General features: G+C 33.8%; 1 protein-coding gene across 2 annotated transcripts in view; it reads left to right on the top strand.

The window, feature by feature from the left end:
- CDKL3 (cyclin dependent kinase like 3) overlaps nucleotides 1-13,193 on the top strand; it is a 94,271-nt gene that overhangs the window by 37,977 nt on the left and 43,101 nt on the right. For both annotated transcript variants that reach the window (XM_036898422.2, XM_036898402.2), the window contains 3 exons: nucleotides 4,817-4,929; nucleotides 6,301-6,440; nucleotides 11,930-12,018. In XM_036898422.2, the coding sequence (XP_036754317.2) occupies nucleotides 4,817-4,929; nucleotides 6,301-6,440; nucleotides 11,930-12,018 (342 nt within the window). The remainder of the gene's footprint in view (nucleotides 1-4,816; nucleotides 4,930-6,300; nucleotides 6,441-11,929; nucleotides 12,019-13,193) is intronic.

The following is a 13,193-nucleotide window of genomic DNA, read 5'->3' as shown; positions in this document are numbered from 1 at the left end:
TAAAAGCAGCCAGAGAGAGAAAAATGATCACATACACAGGAAAACCCATCAGGCTGTCATCAGACTTCTCAACAGAAATGTTACAGGCCAGAAAGGAGTGGCATGATATATTTAATGCAATAAAGCAGAAGGGCCTCAAACCAAGAATACTCTAGGCGGCAAGGTTATCATTTAAATTTGAAGGGATTAAACAATTTCCAGATAAACAAAAGCTGAGAGAATTTATCTCCGACAAACTGTCTTCTACAGTGTATTTTGGAGGGACTGCTATAGATGGAAGTGTTTCTAAGGCTAAATAGCTGTCACCAGAGGTAATAAAACCACAGTAAAGAAAGTAGAACAATTAATTACTAAGCAAATGCGAAATTAAATCAACTACCCCCAAAGTCAGTCAAGGGATAGACAAAGAGTACAGAATATGACACCTAATAAATAACAAATGGAGGAGGAGGAAAAAGGAGGAGAAAATAAAAAGGACCTTTAGATTGTGTTTATAATAGCATACCAAGTGAGTTATTTTAGAATTTAGATAGTAAGGAGGTTACACTTGAACCTTTGGTAACCACGAATCTAAAGCCTGCAATGGCTATAAGTACATACCTATCAATAATCACCCTTAATATCAATGGTCTAAATGCACCAATCAAAAGACATAGAGTCACTGAATGGGTAGTCATCTTCTTACCCCTGCCTATTAGCCCTGGAGTTGCTCATATATCAGATAGTGGGGAGTCCTTTGAGATTCATGTAGCAGTGACAATCAACTACATGTGAAACGCATAAGGTCTGTGTCTTGGTTCTTTTTTTTTTTTTTGCATATGGATGTTCCATTGTTCCAGTATCACTTGTTGAAAAGACTTTCCTCTCTCCACTGAATTGCCCTTGCTTTTTTGTCAAAGATCAGTTGAGTACATTACTGTGAGTCTGTTTCTTGACTCTCTAGTCTATTCTTGATCTGTTTGTTTTGATTACTGTCTTCATTACTTTAACTTTATAGTACATCATGAAGTCAGGTAGTGTCTTTCCTCTAACTTTGTTCTTCTTCAACATTCTGTTGGCTATTCTGAGTCTATTGCCTTTCCATATTTTTAAAAAACAAAATTCAACTGAATAAAATTTTAAGAATCTTACTGGCTTTATTCAATGTTTCATGAATTGGGAAGCATCTTATCCAGCAGATAGAAAGGAGCTCTGAAGAGCTGTACAAAATGAAAGACTTTTGTAGGTTGAAGTGTATAGGACAAGGAAGTTACTAATAAATAGTAGAGTGTTTATGGCAAGGTCACATTCCTTTAGGGAAAGCAGGGTTCCTTCAGGCAGATTACCTCAGTAGTGCTGACCAGGTAATTCCTGATTGGCTAGTTTAAGATTCCATTCCTGGGAAAGGTTGAGACTGTAATTAAAGTTAGGTATTAAGTCCCAGTTTGGTGATGTGGGCTTAGCACAAGCAACTCCACTTTGGGTCTCTTGTCTTTTTTTAACACTATAAACTTTAGAATCAATTTGTTGATATCCAAAATGGATTTTGATTGGAGTTGTATTGAATTTATAGATCAAGTTGAGAATAAATGACATTTTGACAATATTGAGTCTTCCTATTTATGAACATGAAATATCTCCCCATTTATTTAGATCTTCTTTGATTTCTTTAATGAATTTTCCATTTTTCACTTGAGAGTTTATCTTAGAGATCACTTTATACCAGCACATATAAGAAGATCTACCTCACTCTTTAACAGCTGATTAATATTTCATTATGTGGTTGTACAAAAATCTACATAGCTATTCCTATGTGATGAATGTCTAGGTTGTTTTCAATGTTTTTCTACCATAAACAGCTCTGTAGTGAAATTCTCATATGATTTATCTTTGTGCACATGTGTGAATAGATCTTAGGATAAATTCCTAGGAATAAAGTTGTTTGGTTAAAACTATGTGAATTTTCAATTTTGATAGTTTTTGCCAACTTTTCCTCTGAAGAAGTGTAAGTTTATATTCCCAGAACAGTACATGGAATATTCATTTTCTATAGCCTCATCAATATAGCAATTAGTGAAAAAATACATCTCATTGTAATGTATTTATATTTCTTCTGAATGTGAGGTAGGGCATATTTTATCCATTAAAAGACCCAGGAATATAGACTATATTTCAAAAAACTGATTATGTTTCACATAAAATCTAGAATTAAAGAAAAAAACTGATTATGTGGAAAAAGGTTGAATTATGGATGATTCATAGCATGTTAAAATAAATAAATGAAATGTAAGTGGTAAAATATTTAAGATTTAAATACGAGATGATTTTAGCATTCAGTTATTCTAATTTATAAGCCATTTATCATAATGTCCTTATTTAAGTATGTGAATCAATTTTAGAATTACAGTTATTTTTTATCTGGACTACATTGTGACTTCTCATGCAATTAAATATAAGCTATTTTAAACACCAAAGATCCCAAATAGCTAAATCAATCCTGAGAAGGAAGAATAAAGTTGGGGGGATCTTCCTCCCCAACTTCAAGCTCTACTACAAAGCCACGGTAATCAAGACAATTTGGTACTGGCACAAGAACAGAGCCACAGACCAGTGGAACAGAATAGAGACTCCAGACATTAACCCAAACATATATGGTCAATTAATATTCGATAAAGGAGCCACGGACATACAATGGGGAAATGACAGTCTCTTCAACAGGTGGTGCTAGTAAAACTGGACAGCTACATTAAGAGAATGAAACTGGATCACTGTCTAACCCCACACACAAAAGTAAATTCAAAATGGATCAAAGACCTGAATGTAAGTCATGAAACCATGAAACTCTTAGAAAAAATGTAGGCAAAAATCTCTTGGACATAAACATGAGCAACTTTTTCATGAACATATCTCCCTGAGCAAGGGAAACAAAAGCAAAAATGAACAAGTAGGACTATATCAAGCTGAAAAGCTTCTGTACAGCAAAGGACACCATCAATAGAACAAAAAGGTACCCTACACTATGGGAGAATATATTCATAAATGACAGATCTGATAAAGGGTTGACATCCAAAATATATAAAGAGCTCACGCACCTCAACAAACCAAAAGCAAATAATCCAATTAAAAATGAGCAGAGGAGCTGAACAGACAGTTCTCTAAAGAAGAAATTCAGATGGCCAACAGACACATGAAAAGATGCTCCACATTGCTTGTCATCAGAGAAATGCAAATTAAAACCACAATGAGATATCATCTCACACCAGTAAGGATGGCTACCATCCAAAAGACAAACAACAATAAATGTTGGCGAGGTTGTGGAGAAAGGGGAACCCTCCTACACTGCTGGTGGGAATGCAAATTAGTTCAACCATTGTGGAAAGCAGTATGGAGGTTCCTCAAAATGCTCAAAATAGAAATACCATTTGACCCAGGAATTCCACTTCTAGGAATTTATTCTAAGAATGCAGCACTCCAGTTTGAAAAAGACAGATGCACCCCTACGTTTATCGCTGCACTATTTACAATAGCCAAGAAATGGAAGCAACCTAAATGTCCATCAGTAGATGAATGGATAAAGAAAATGTGGGACATATACACAATGGAATATTATTCAGCCATAAGAAAAAAACAAATCCTACCATTTGCAACAACATGGATGGAGCCAGAGGGTATTATGCTCAGTGACATAAGCCAGGCGGAGAAAGACAAGTACCAAATGATTTCACTCATATGTGGAGTATAAGAACAAAAGAAAACTGAAGGAACAAAACAGCAGCAGAATCACAGAACCCAAGAATGGACTAATAGTTACCAAAGGGAAAGGGACTGGGGAGGATGGGTGGGAAGCGAGGGATAAGGGCGGGAAGAAAAGAAAGGGGGCATTACGATTAGCATGTATAGTGTTGGGAGGGCACGGGGAGGGCTGTGCAACACAGAGAAGACAAGTAGTGATTTTACAGCATCTTACTATGTTGAAGGACAGTGACTGTGAACTTGGTGACAAGTAGTGATTTTACAGCATCTTACTATTTTGATGGCCAGTGACTGTGAACGGGGATGTGGGGGGGACTTGGTGAAGGGGGGAGCCTAGTAAACATAATGTCCTTCATGTAATTGTAGATTAATGATACCAAAATTAAAATAAAAAAATAAAAATAAATTTAAAAAAAAGAAGAAAACAAATCCTACGATTTGCAACAACATGGATGGAGCTAAGAGGGTATTATGCTCAGTGAAATAAGCCAGGCAGAGAAAGACAAGTACCAAATGATTTCACTCATATGTGGAGTATAAGAACAAAGAAAAACTGAAGGAACAAAACAGCAGCAGAATCACAGAACCCAAGAATGGACTAACAGTTACCAAAGGGAAAGGGACTGGGGAGGATGGGTGGGAAGGGAGGGGTGAGGGCAGGGAAAAAGAAAGGGGCCTTACGATTAGCATGTATAATGTCGGTGGGGAGCACAGGGAGGGCTGTGCAACACAGAGAAGACAAGTAGTGAGTCTACAGCATCTTAGTACCCTGATGGACAGTGACTGTAATGGGGATTGTGGGGGGGACTTGGTGAAGGGCAGAGCCTGGTAAACATAATGTTCTTCATGTAATTGTAGATTAATGATAACAAAATTAAATATAAGCGATTTAATATTATTAATAAAATGTGATAATATTTAATATATGTCCTAAAGTTGGCATATGATATTACAGTGAAAATTTATAAATGATATCACTTAAGTATTTTTTTTCTTTGGCCTTAACTTCATTTTAAAAGTTTTTTTAGATAATGTATTTTATATATTTCTCCATGAAAAAGTGATTTATTCTCGTCTGTTTCAGACCTGTAGATATATGGGCTTTGGGCTGTATGATAATTGAGATGGCCACTGGAAATCCCTATCTTCCTGGCAGCTCTGATTTGGATTTACTTCATAAAATCATTTTAAAAGTAGGTAGGTATTACTAAAATATACTGTTAAATGCCTAGAATAAATATTGGCAGATCAATTCTGCTTGATTTTCAAATTTAGTTTTTTCTTTATAAGAACAGGGAAGCATATTGTTTTGATAGATGGCAACAGATGGATGCCTTGGGCTGATTAAGAAGGTAGAAAATTATCTGTTTTTGCAAATTCTATTTTCATTGCCATCATGCAAATAGCTCAGCCATATGTTGATGTTTGATACTAAGAAAAACAGTACAATAGGAACCTACTTCAATTTGTCTGAAAGTTGTTTTAAAATTTTGGCTTCTACAAATATTTGTATCTCTCAAAGAGAACTTTTAAACAATAGAGTTGGTTTAGATGCTTTTTTAAAGCACTTGGAAGTAGAAAATCAATTATTGTCTGAGAAAATTTGTTAACTGTGGTAAATAACCAGATAGCTAAGTAACTTATGCAAAAGTGTATTTGATGACACCTGAATTATTTGATGATCTGCTTTGACTATGCCAACATTTTGATGGTTAGTCTTGTTCACAGAGTTTCAGTGATTTCTTTTTTAATTATTTCTGAGTGAGGAGCTCAAGTAGCTCTTTTGTGGTGGGGAATCTATAATAAACATGTATTTACAGTAGCATGAGTAAGGTGTAGATAAAAGGTATATATGAAAATCATAAAATCTGGATAAATATTAATTAAAGATATAAATCAGAGCCTTAAAGTATCCTTTAAGCATTTTTTTGTGTCATCTTTTATGTTATGGTTATGAGATTAATGTTAGAAGGAACCTTAGAGATGATGGGATTAGTTCTGCCATTTTACACAAGAAGAAACTGAGATACAGAAAGAGAAGAGATTTGTCTAAGGTCACACAACTAGTTAAGCAAAACTGGTGCTAGAACAGCTCTCTCCACTCCTATTTATAGTTCTATCATTCTGCTACTACTCTATAGCCTGTTTCTTCTTTGCAATATTTCTGTTTCTAAATAGTATAGATCTTTTAGCTGTTTCAAATAAGGTTTTGCTGATGAGTACTTGCTAATTAAACCATTTAGCTACTCATGTGGAAACATGTGAAAGTTTGAATGTGCTTTTCCTGCTAGCATTACATATTATGTCTTATATTTTGGGGAATGAAAATGAACCTGGTGGTTTTACATTCTCTACTGCCTATGTGCTCTCAACAGATTACTGGGAAAACTTCAATTTTTTATACTATACTCAGATAGTTCCTTGTTAAACTTTAAAAAATTAAAGGAACATAATCGTTATTCTTCCTTATTAGTAATTTAATGCACACCACATAGCAATTTGATTATTCTGACTGTAGACTAATTTCCCTGTTTTCTTATGTACACATTTCTTTTCTTTTCTTTTCAGGCAATTTGACACCTCATTTGCAGAATATCTTTTCCAAGAGTCCCATTTTTGCTGGGGTGGTTCTTCCTCAAGTTCAGCACCCCAAAAATGCAAGAAAAAAATACCCACAGTTAAAAGGATTATTGGCAGATATAGTTCATGTACGTTAAGAAATTAAGGACTTGCTTCTGGAAGATTTGCATAAATTGTAATATGGTTTTAGGATGTTACCTTAATGAAATTTGAAAAGGATTCATAAAGTAATGCCATCTGTTAAAAGTTACTAACTATATTTCTCTGTCTTTATGTCTTTGATTCAGAAAAATTAAAATTCATAAATGTTAGAACTGAAAGCCCCCCTAGGATAATCCAGTCCATTATCTCAGTTTATCCCAATTTTAATGATAATTAGGGATAACTGGAAAAATTATAAGGACTTACCATGTTTATCACCTCCTTTTAACAGCTAGTCTCCCCAAGTTAGGGATATGTTCCTTGTACAGTGGTATCCTAAGATATCTACAAGGTATTGGCAGCTGCATGTTGTTTGGAGACACACCAGTGTCAAAATTCACCTTGAATTGGAGAAAACAAAAACATTTTATAGTGCTTTTTAATTATTTTAAAATTTAAATTTCATTTTAAACTAGTTAATAAATGTATCAACATACTTAGTACAAAATTCAAAAAGTAAGAGAATTTACTGTGAAAAATAATTCTTCTTCTATTTATTTTCTCTACCCAGTCAGCCACTTTCCCATGTCAACTAAGATATCTTACTTCTAATGTTGAGCACTTAAAAAAAGTGGTTACCTAAATTTCAAAGCAAGTGTAGTGTTTATAAGGAAGGGCTCTGGAACACATAGACTAAAACCCAGTTTATCACTAATTAGTTCTGTAACCTTGGACAACTCAGTCTCTATGCCTCAGTTTACTGGGCTATAAAACAACATTCCCAGGATATATCTTCTGAGGCTAGAGGATTAAATGAGGTAATGGTAGAAATGTTCTGAGCACAGGCCTTGAATAAGATGTCAAAAAATGTAAATGTTAATTGTTGTTGTTACTGTTACTTAGATAAGGCTAAATATATGATATATAACATCCATTTCCCTTTGGTAACTATTAATCCATTCTTGGGTTCTGTGATTGTGCTGCTGTTTTGTTCCTTCAGTTTTCCTTTGTTCTTATACTCCACATATGAGTGAAATCATTTGGTATTTGTCTCTCTCTGCCTGGCTTATTTCACTGAGCATAATACCCTCTAGGTCCATCCATGTTGTTGCAAATGGTAGGATTTGTTTTTTTCTTATGGCTGAATAATATTCCATTGTGTATATGTAGCACATCTTCTTTATCCATTCATCTACTGATGGACATTTAAGTTGCTTCCATTTCTTGGCTCTTGTAAATAGTGCTGCAATAAACATAGGGGTGCATCTGTCTTTTTCAAACTCGGCTGCTGCATTCTCAGGGTAAATTCCTGGAAGTGGAATTCCTGGGTCAAATGGTATTTCTATTTTGAGCTTTCTGAGGAACCTCCATACTGCTTTCCACAATGGTTGAGCTAGTTTACATTCCCACCAGCAGTGTAGGAGGGTTCCCCTTTCTCCACAACCTCGCCAACATTTGTTGTTGTTTGTCTTTTCGATGATGGCGATACTTACTGGTGTGAGGTGATTTCTCATTGTGGTTTTAATTTGCATTTCTCTGATGATTAGCGATGTGGAGCATCTTTTCATGTGCCTGTTGGCCATCTGGATTTCTTCTTTAGAGAACTGTTTATTCAGCTCCTCTGCCCATTTTTTAATTGGATTGTTTGCTTTTTGTTTGTTGAGGTACATGAGCTCTTTATATATTTTGGATGTCAGCCCTTTATTGGATCTGTCATTTATGAATATATTCTCCCATACTGTAGGATAACTTTTTGTTCTATTGATGGTGTCCTTTGCTGTACAAAAGCTTTTCAGCTTGATATAGTCCCACTTGTTCATCTTTGCTTTTGTTTCCCTTGCCCAGGGAGATATGTTCATGAAGAAGTCGCTCATGTTTATGTCCAAGAGATTTTTGCCTATGTTTTTTTCTAAGAGTTTTATGGTTTCATGACTTACATTCAGATCTTTGATCCATTTTGAATTTACTTTTGTGTGTGGGGTTAGACAGTGATCCAGTTTCATTCTCTTAATGTAGCTGTCCAGTTTTGCCAGCACCATCTGTTGAAGAGACTGTCATTTCCCCATTGTATGTCTGTGGCTCCTTTATCGAATATTAATTGACCATATATGTTTGGGTTAATGTCTGGAGTCTCTATTCTGTTCCACTGGTCTGTGGCTCTGTTCTTGTGCCAGTACCAAATTGTCTTGATTACCGTGGCTTTGTAGTAGAGCTTGAATTTGGGGAGTGAGATCCCCCCCACTTTATTTTTCCTTCTCAGGATTGCTTTGGCTATTCAGGGTCTTTGGTGTTTCCATATGAATTTTAGAACTATTTATTTCAGTTCATTGAAGAATGCTGTTGGTAATTTGATAGGAATTGCATCGAATCTGTATATTGCTTTGGGCTGATATGTAACATCCAAAGACTATTCTTGAAGGAAAATATTATTTCATTGCTACCTAGAGAGAACTAGAGTTTATTAGGAATCAGATTTGTTTACTATGTTTTGAGTTTAATTTATTTTAATTATACAAAGAATTCAAAGTGACTATAGATAAAGTGGAAAATACATGATAAGCAAAAAGGACAAGTTAAGATTTTTCCAACTCCCATAATACAGAAAAAATTACTATTAACATTTTAATTTATATACTTCTAGACTTTTCTCAACCAAATATATTCATGGAAATGTATGCTTTTTTAAAGGTGTCATACTTTACACACTGTTATGTAATCTATTTGTTTTCACTTAGCAGTATAACATTACTATTGTGCCAATAAATATGGAATTACATAATTTTCAATTGTGTAGTATTTCATTGTATGACTATACTATAGTTTATTTAATTGATCTTGCAATTTTGGACATTTGTTTTCACGTTTTTTCCCTTCACAATTGGCAAAGAAGCTACAGTGAATGTCTTTTATATATGTCTTTATGAACTTGCTTTATTATTTGCTTAGGATAATTTCCTAGAAGTGTGATTAGTGGGCCAAAGGGTTTACACTTTTTAGAATGTTTAATATATTTTGCTATTTTTTCCTCCAGAAAGGTTACACTGACTTATACTTAAGTACTTGTAAGTTGCATTTAATATAAATCCCCACTCTCAATCTAGCGTTATTATAATTTAAAAAATATTTGTCAATTTACAAAGCTATAAATAGTATCTTTTCTTAATTGCACTTATACCATTACAGAAAAGGTTGAATATTTTACTAATATCGATTGGTCATTTTTATTCTTATTTTAAGAATCCTTAACCAATTTGTCAACTAGAATATCTACTTGCACACTGATTTATAAAATTAGCCTTTTGTCATATATGTTGTAAATACTTTTTTCAATGTGAATAATCCACTGATTTGGAATGCCATATTTATCATAGACAAAATGCTTATACATGCTTCAGTCTGTTTCTATTTTATTGATTTCTCTCTTTATTCTAGTGTTAAGTACTGTTTGGATTGATTATTGAAATACATCTTAATCTCTGGGGTAGAACATGTATTTTTTTCCATCATTTAAATTTTCTAAACTTGGTATAATTTATTTATAGTAAATCATGCATGCTTATGCAATTTGATGAGTTTTGACAGATGTATATACTTATGAAACCTCCACCACCACAATCAAGATACCAACATTTCCATCACCCCACAAAATGTCCTCATGTGCTTTTGCAATCTGTCTTCCCCTCCATTCTTGTCCTCAGACAACCACTGATTTGCCTTCTGTCACTAGGTTAGTTTACATTTTCTAGAATAGTCTATAAGTGGAATCACATAGTATGTACTCTCTTATGTCTGGCTTTTTTAGTTCAACATTATGGTTTAGAGCTTCCTTCATGTTTTTATGTGTATCAGTAATTTCTCCCATTTTATTATTGAGTAGTATTCCATTGTACAAAACATTTTGTCCATTGAACAAAAATTCCATCACAATTTTTTGTTTTTACACTGTTTTATGTTGTTCCCTGTTTTTGGCTATTACAAATAAAATTACTATCAACATTCATGTATAAGTCTTCGTGTAGATATGTATTTTTATTTCTCAGGTAAATGCTTAAGAATGGAATGGTGGGTTTAAAAATACCACATATTTTAATATGTCTAATTGTTAAAGAAACTTCCGATGTGTTTCTAAAGTATCATATTTTACAGTTTCCAAACTAGAGCATATATTTAAATTTTTGAATTTTATTATTCACAGAAGGACTAAATTGTCTTTCTAAGAGGCTATGACTGGGGCAGACTTTTTAGCACTTTTCTTAAGTTTTATTGATGGATTATTATCATGTTCTAAAATAAGCACATGTTTTTAGTTATGTCGGCATTAAGGATCTGGGTATTCCCGCATCATAAAGTAGATAATAGACTGAATTTCACTTGTGACTAAATTTTTTAAATTGTGGCAAAAAAACACATAACATAAAATTACCCTCTTACCAAGTTTTAAAACGTGCAGTATAGTTTGTTAACTATTTTCATACTGTTGTATAGCAGATCTCAATAGCTTTTCCTGTGAATCCATTTAAACATATACATTTTGAAATAAAGTATAATATTATATGTAATTACTTTGGATTGTCTGGATTTTAATTCCAGCTCTTCTATTTGTGAGATCTTAGACAAATTACTTGATCTCTCTTGGGCCTTGGTCTCCTCATCTGTATAATGAGGATAATAATAATAATACCTACTTGTCGGGTGGTGTTGGGATCAGGTAACAGGAAAGGGCTATAGACAGTGTTGTGTGACACACTGTGAGCATCCATGAAAGTCAACTATTATTCTTATGTTTTGCCTTTTAGAGGAAGAACGAAAATTATAAAACAGATGGCTTTTATTTAAGTTCTATCTTTAATATTTTCATTAAAGAAATGTGTTCTCTTTATAATCAGTTATTGTATATATATTTATCATGCACAAGTCATCCAAAACGCCTCCTTCCAACGTTTGTTTTTGTTTTGTAGGATGTTGTTGTTTCTCTACTAAACAGAAGGTAGGGGAACAGAAAAGAGCTGTTCTTGTAATGTATTATTGAAAGGTTTAGGGACTTAAATATTTGTGAAATAGTATTATGCCATAGAGCACTGGTTTAGAAATCAGACAAAATGACTTAAAATTCTACCTGAGTAAATTGCTAATCATTCTTCTCTCTCAGTAAAATGGAAATGATAACTCATGAACTTTCCACTTTGTAAGGCTGATAAGAGGATCAAAATGAGATAATTTCTGCTAATTCCAGCAGAAACATACTGACTTCCATTTTGGCTAGAATTGTAGGACATTTAACCTGTAATAATGTTTTATGTATACAAATTTCTTAGGGAAATAAATGGTCAGGACTTACTGCCAGAAATTCCATCTTTTCAAGAATCCTTTTAGCTCAGATTATATTACTTCTACATTTGTCAAATAAATTTAATTTTTACTTTATGGCTCCCTGTTAAGAGCTTACTTAACATTAGAATTTTTTTTCATTTTCTAGGCTTGTTTACAAATTGAACCTACTGAGAGGATATCGTCTACTGATCTTTTGCACCATGAGTATTTTACTAGAGATGGATTTATTGAAAAGTAAGCATTTTGAGTGAGTGTGGACTCTTTAAGGGTTTGTATTAGGAAATGTTACTAGCATGCAAACTGGTCACAGGTTAACATTACACAACAGAAAAATTCAATTTAGCAAAAACTTACCGAGTTCCTGTATTGACTAGGTATATTGTAGACTTAGAGGTGTCATGATGAAAATTCTAATAATAAAAATAATTGCATTTAACATTCATTACATAGTTACTATGTTCTAGGCAATGTGCTAAGTGCTTTACAGATATATTCAATGGTCATGATAGGCCAGAGATAACATTAACTGAGCAATCAGTACTTCTTAGCTGGATTCCCATTTGGATATCTATCTCATAATGCTCTGGTTTTTCCTCTTCGGATAGCATCTCTGATCTATATAATTAGCATTCATTTACCAAATGATTTTTTTCTCTGCTTTACTTATTCTCTGTTGCAGTACCTGATGTTTTATTTTCTCTACCAATTGGAAGTTGCCTAAAGAGAGGGACCATGCCTCTTGCGGACCTTTTGTGTCCCACACGGTATATGTAATATGTAATCACAATGAGGATTCATAAATAAGCGGTGTTAAAAAAAAAACTCCACTGTTTTCTATTTGGGCTTTGAAAGAAACAGGAAATTTTCTCATTAACTGCAAAATCATTCAGTTGGCCTTTGACTGTGAGGTCAGAAACATGAATGACAATTGAAAATGTGATGGAATTAAGGTCAGGCATGGAAAAGTCCAAGAACTGCCATTGAAGATAGACAAAAATTTTAATAAGGCAAAGAAAAAAATCATCCTTGGTAGTAACTAGAATTTCAGGTATTTCAAGAATTTTAATCTACAACAAAAAATGAGAAGAATATATATTGAAAGTGCCATTGATAAAAAGTGCCAGTTATTGAATAAAATAGTTACTTTGTATCAGTTCTACACAGGCTTAATTGATTTCCCTTGGGCATTTAGGTACTAGGATTTTACTATTATGAGGTGAAAGTTCTTGAATTCCAATTATCAAACCCTCAGAAAATGTTTGGGGAAGATCTCTTCCTTTGATAAGAGGACTTTTCTTTTTGCAGACCTGCAATGCAAGGGAGTTTTGACAGAGGGTGACATTTTCTCACTGAGCCAAACTAATCTCGCTGGCCATTTTCTTCCCTCTTCTCACACTACCTTTTACTAG

Source organism: Manis pentadactyla, chromosome 13 (genome assembly GCF_030020395.1).
Source record: "Manis pentadactyla isolate mManPen7 chromosome 13, mManPen7.hap1, whole genome shotgun sequence".
Classification (NCBI taxonomy): Eukaryota; Metazoa; Chordata; class Mammalia; order Pholidota; family Manidae; genus Manis; species Manis pentadactyla.
This window is presented reverse-complemented; position numbering and strand designations above follow the sequence as displayed.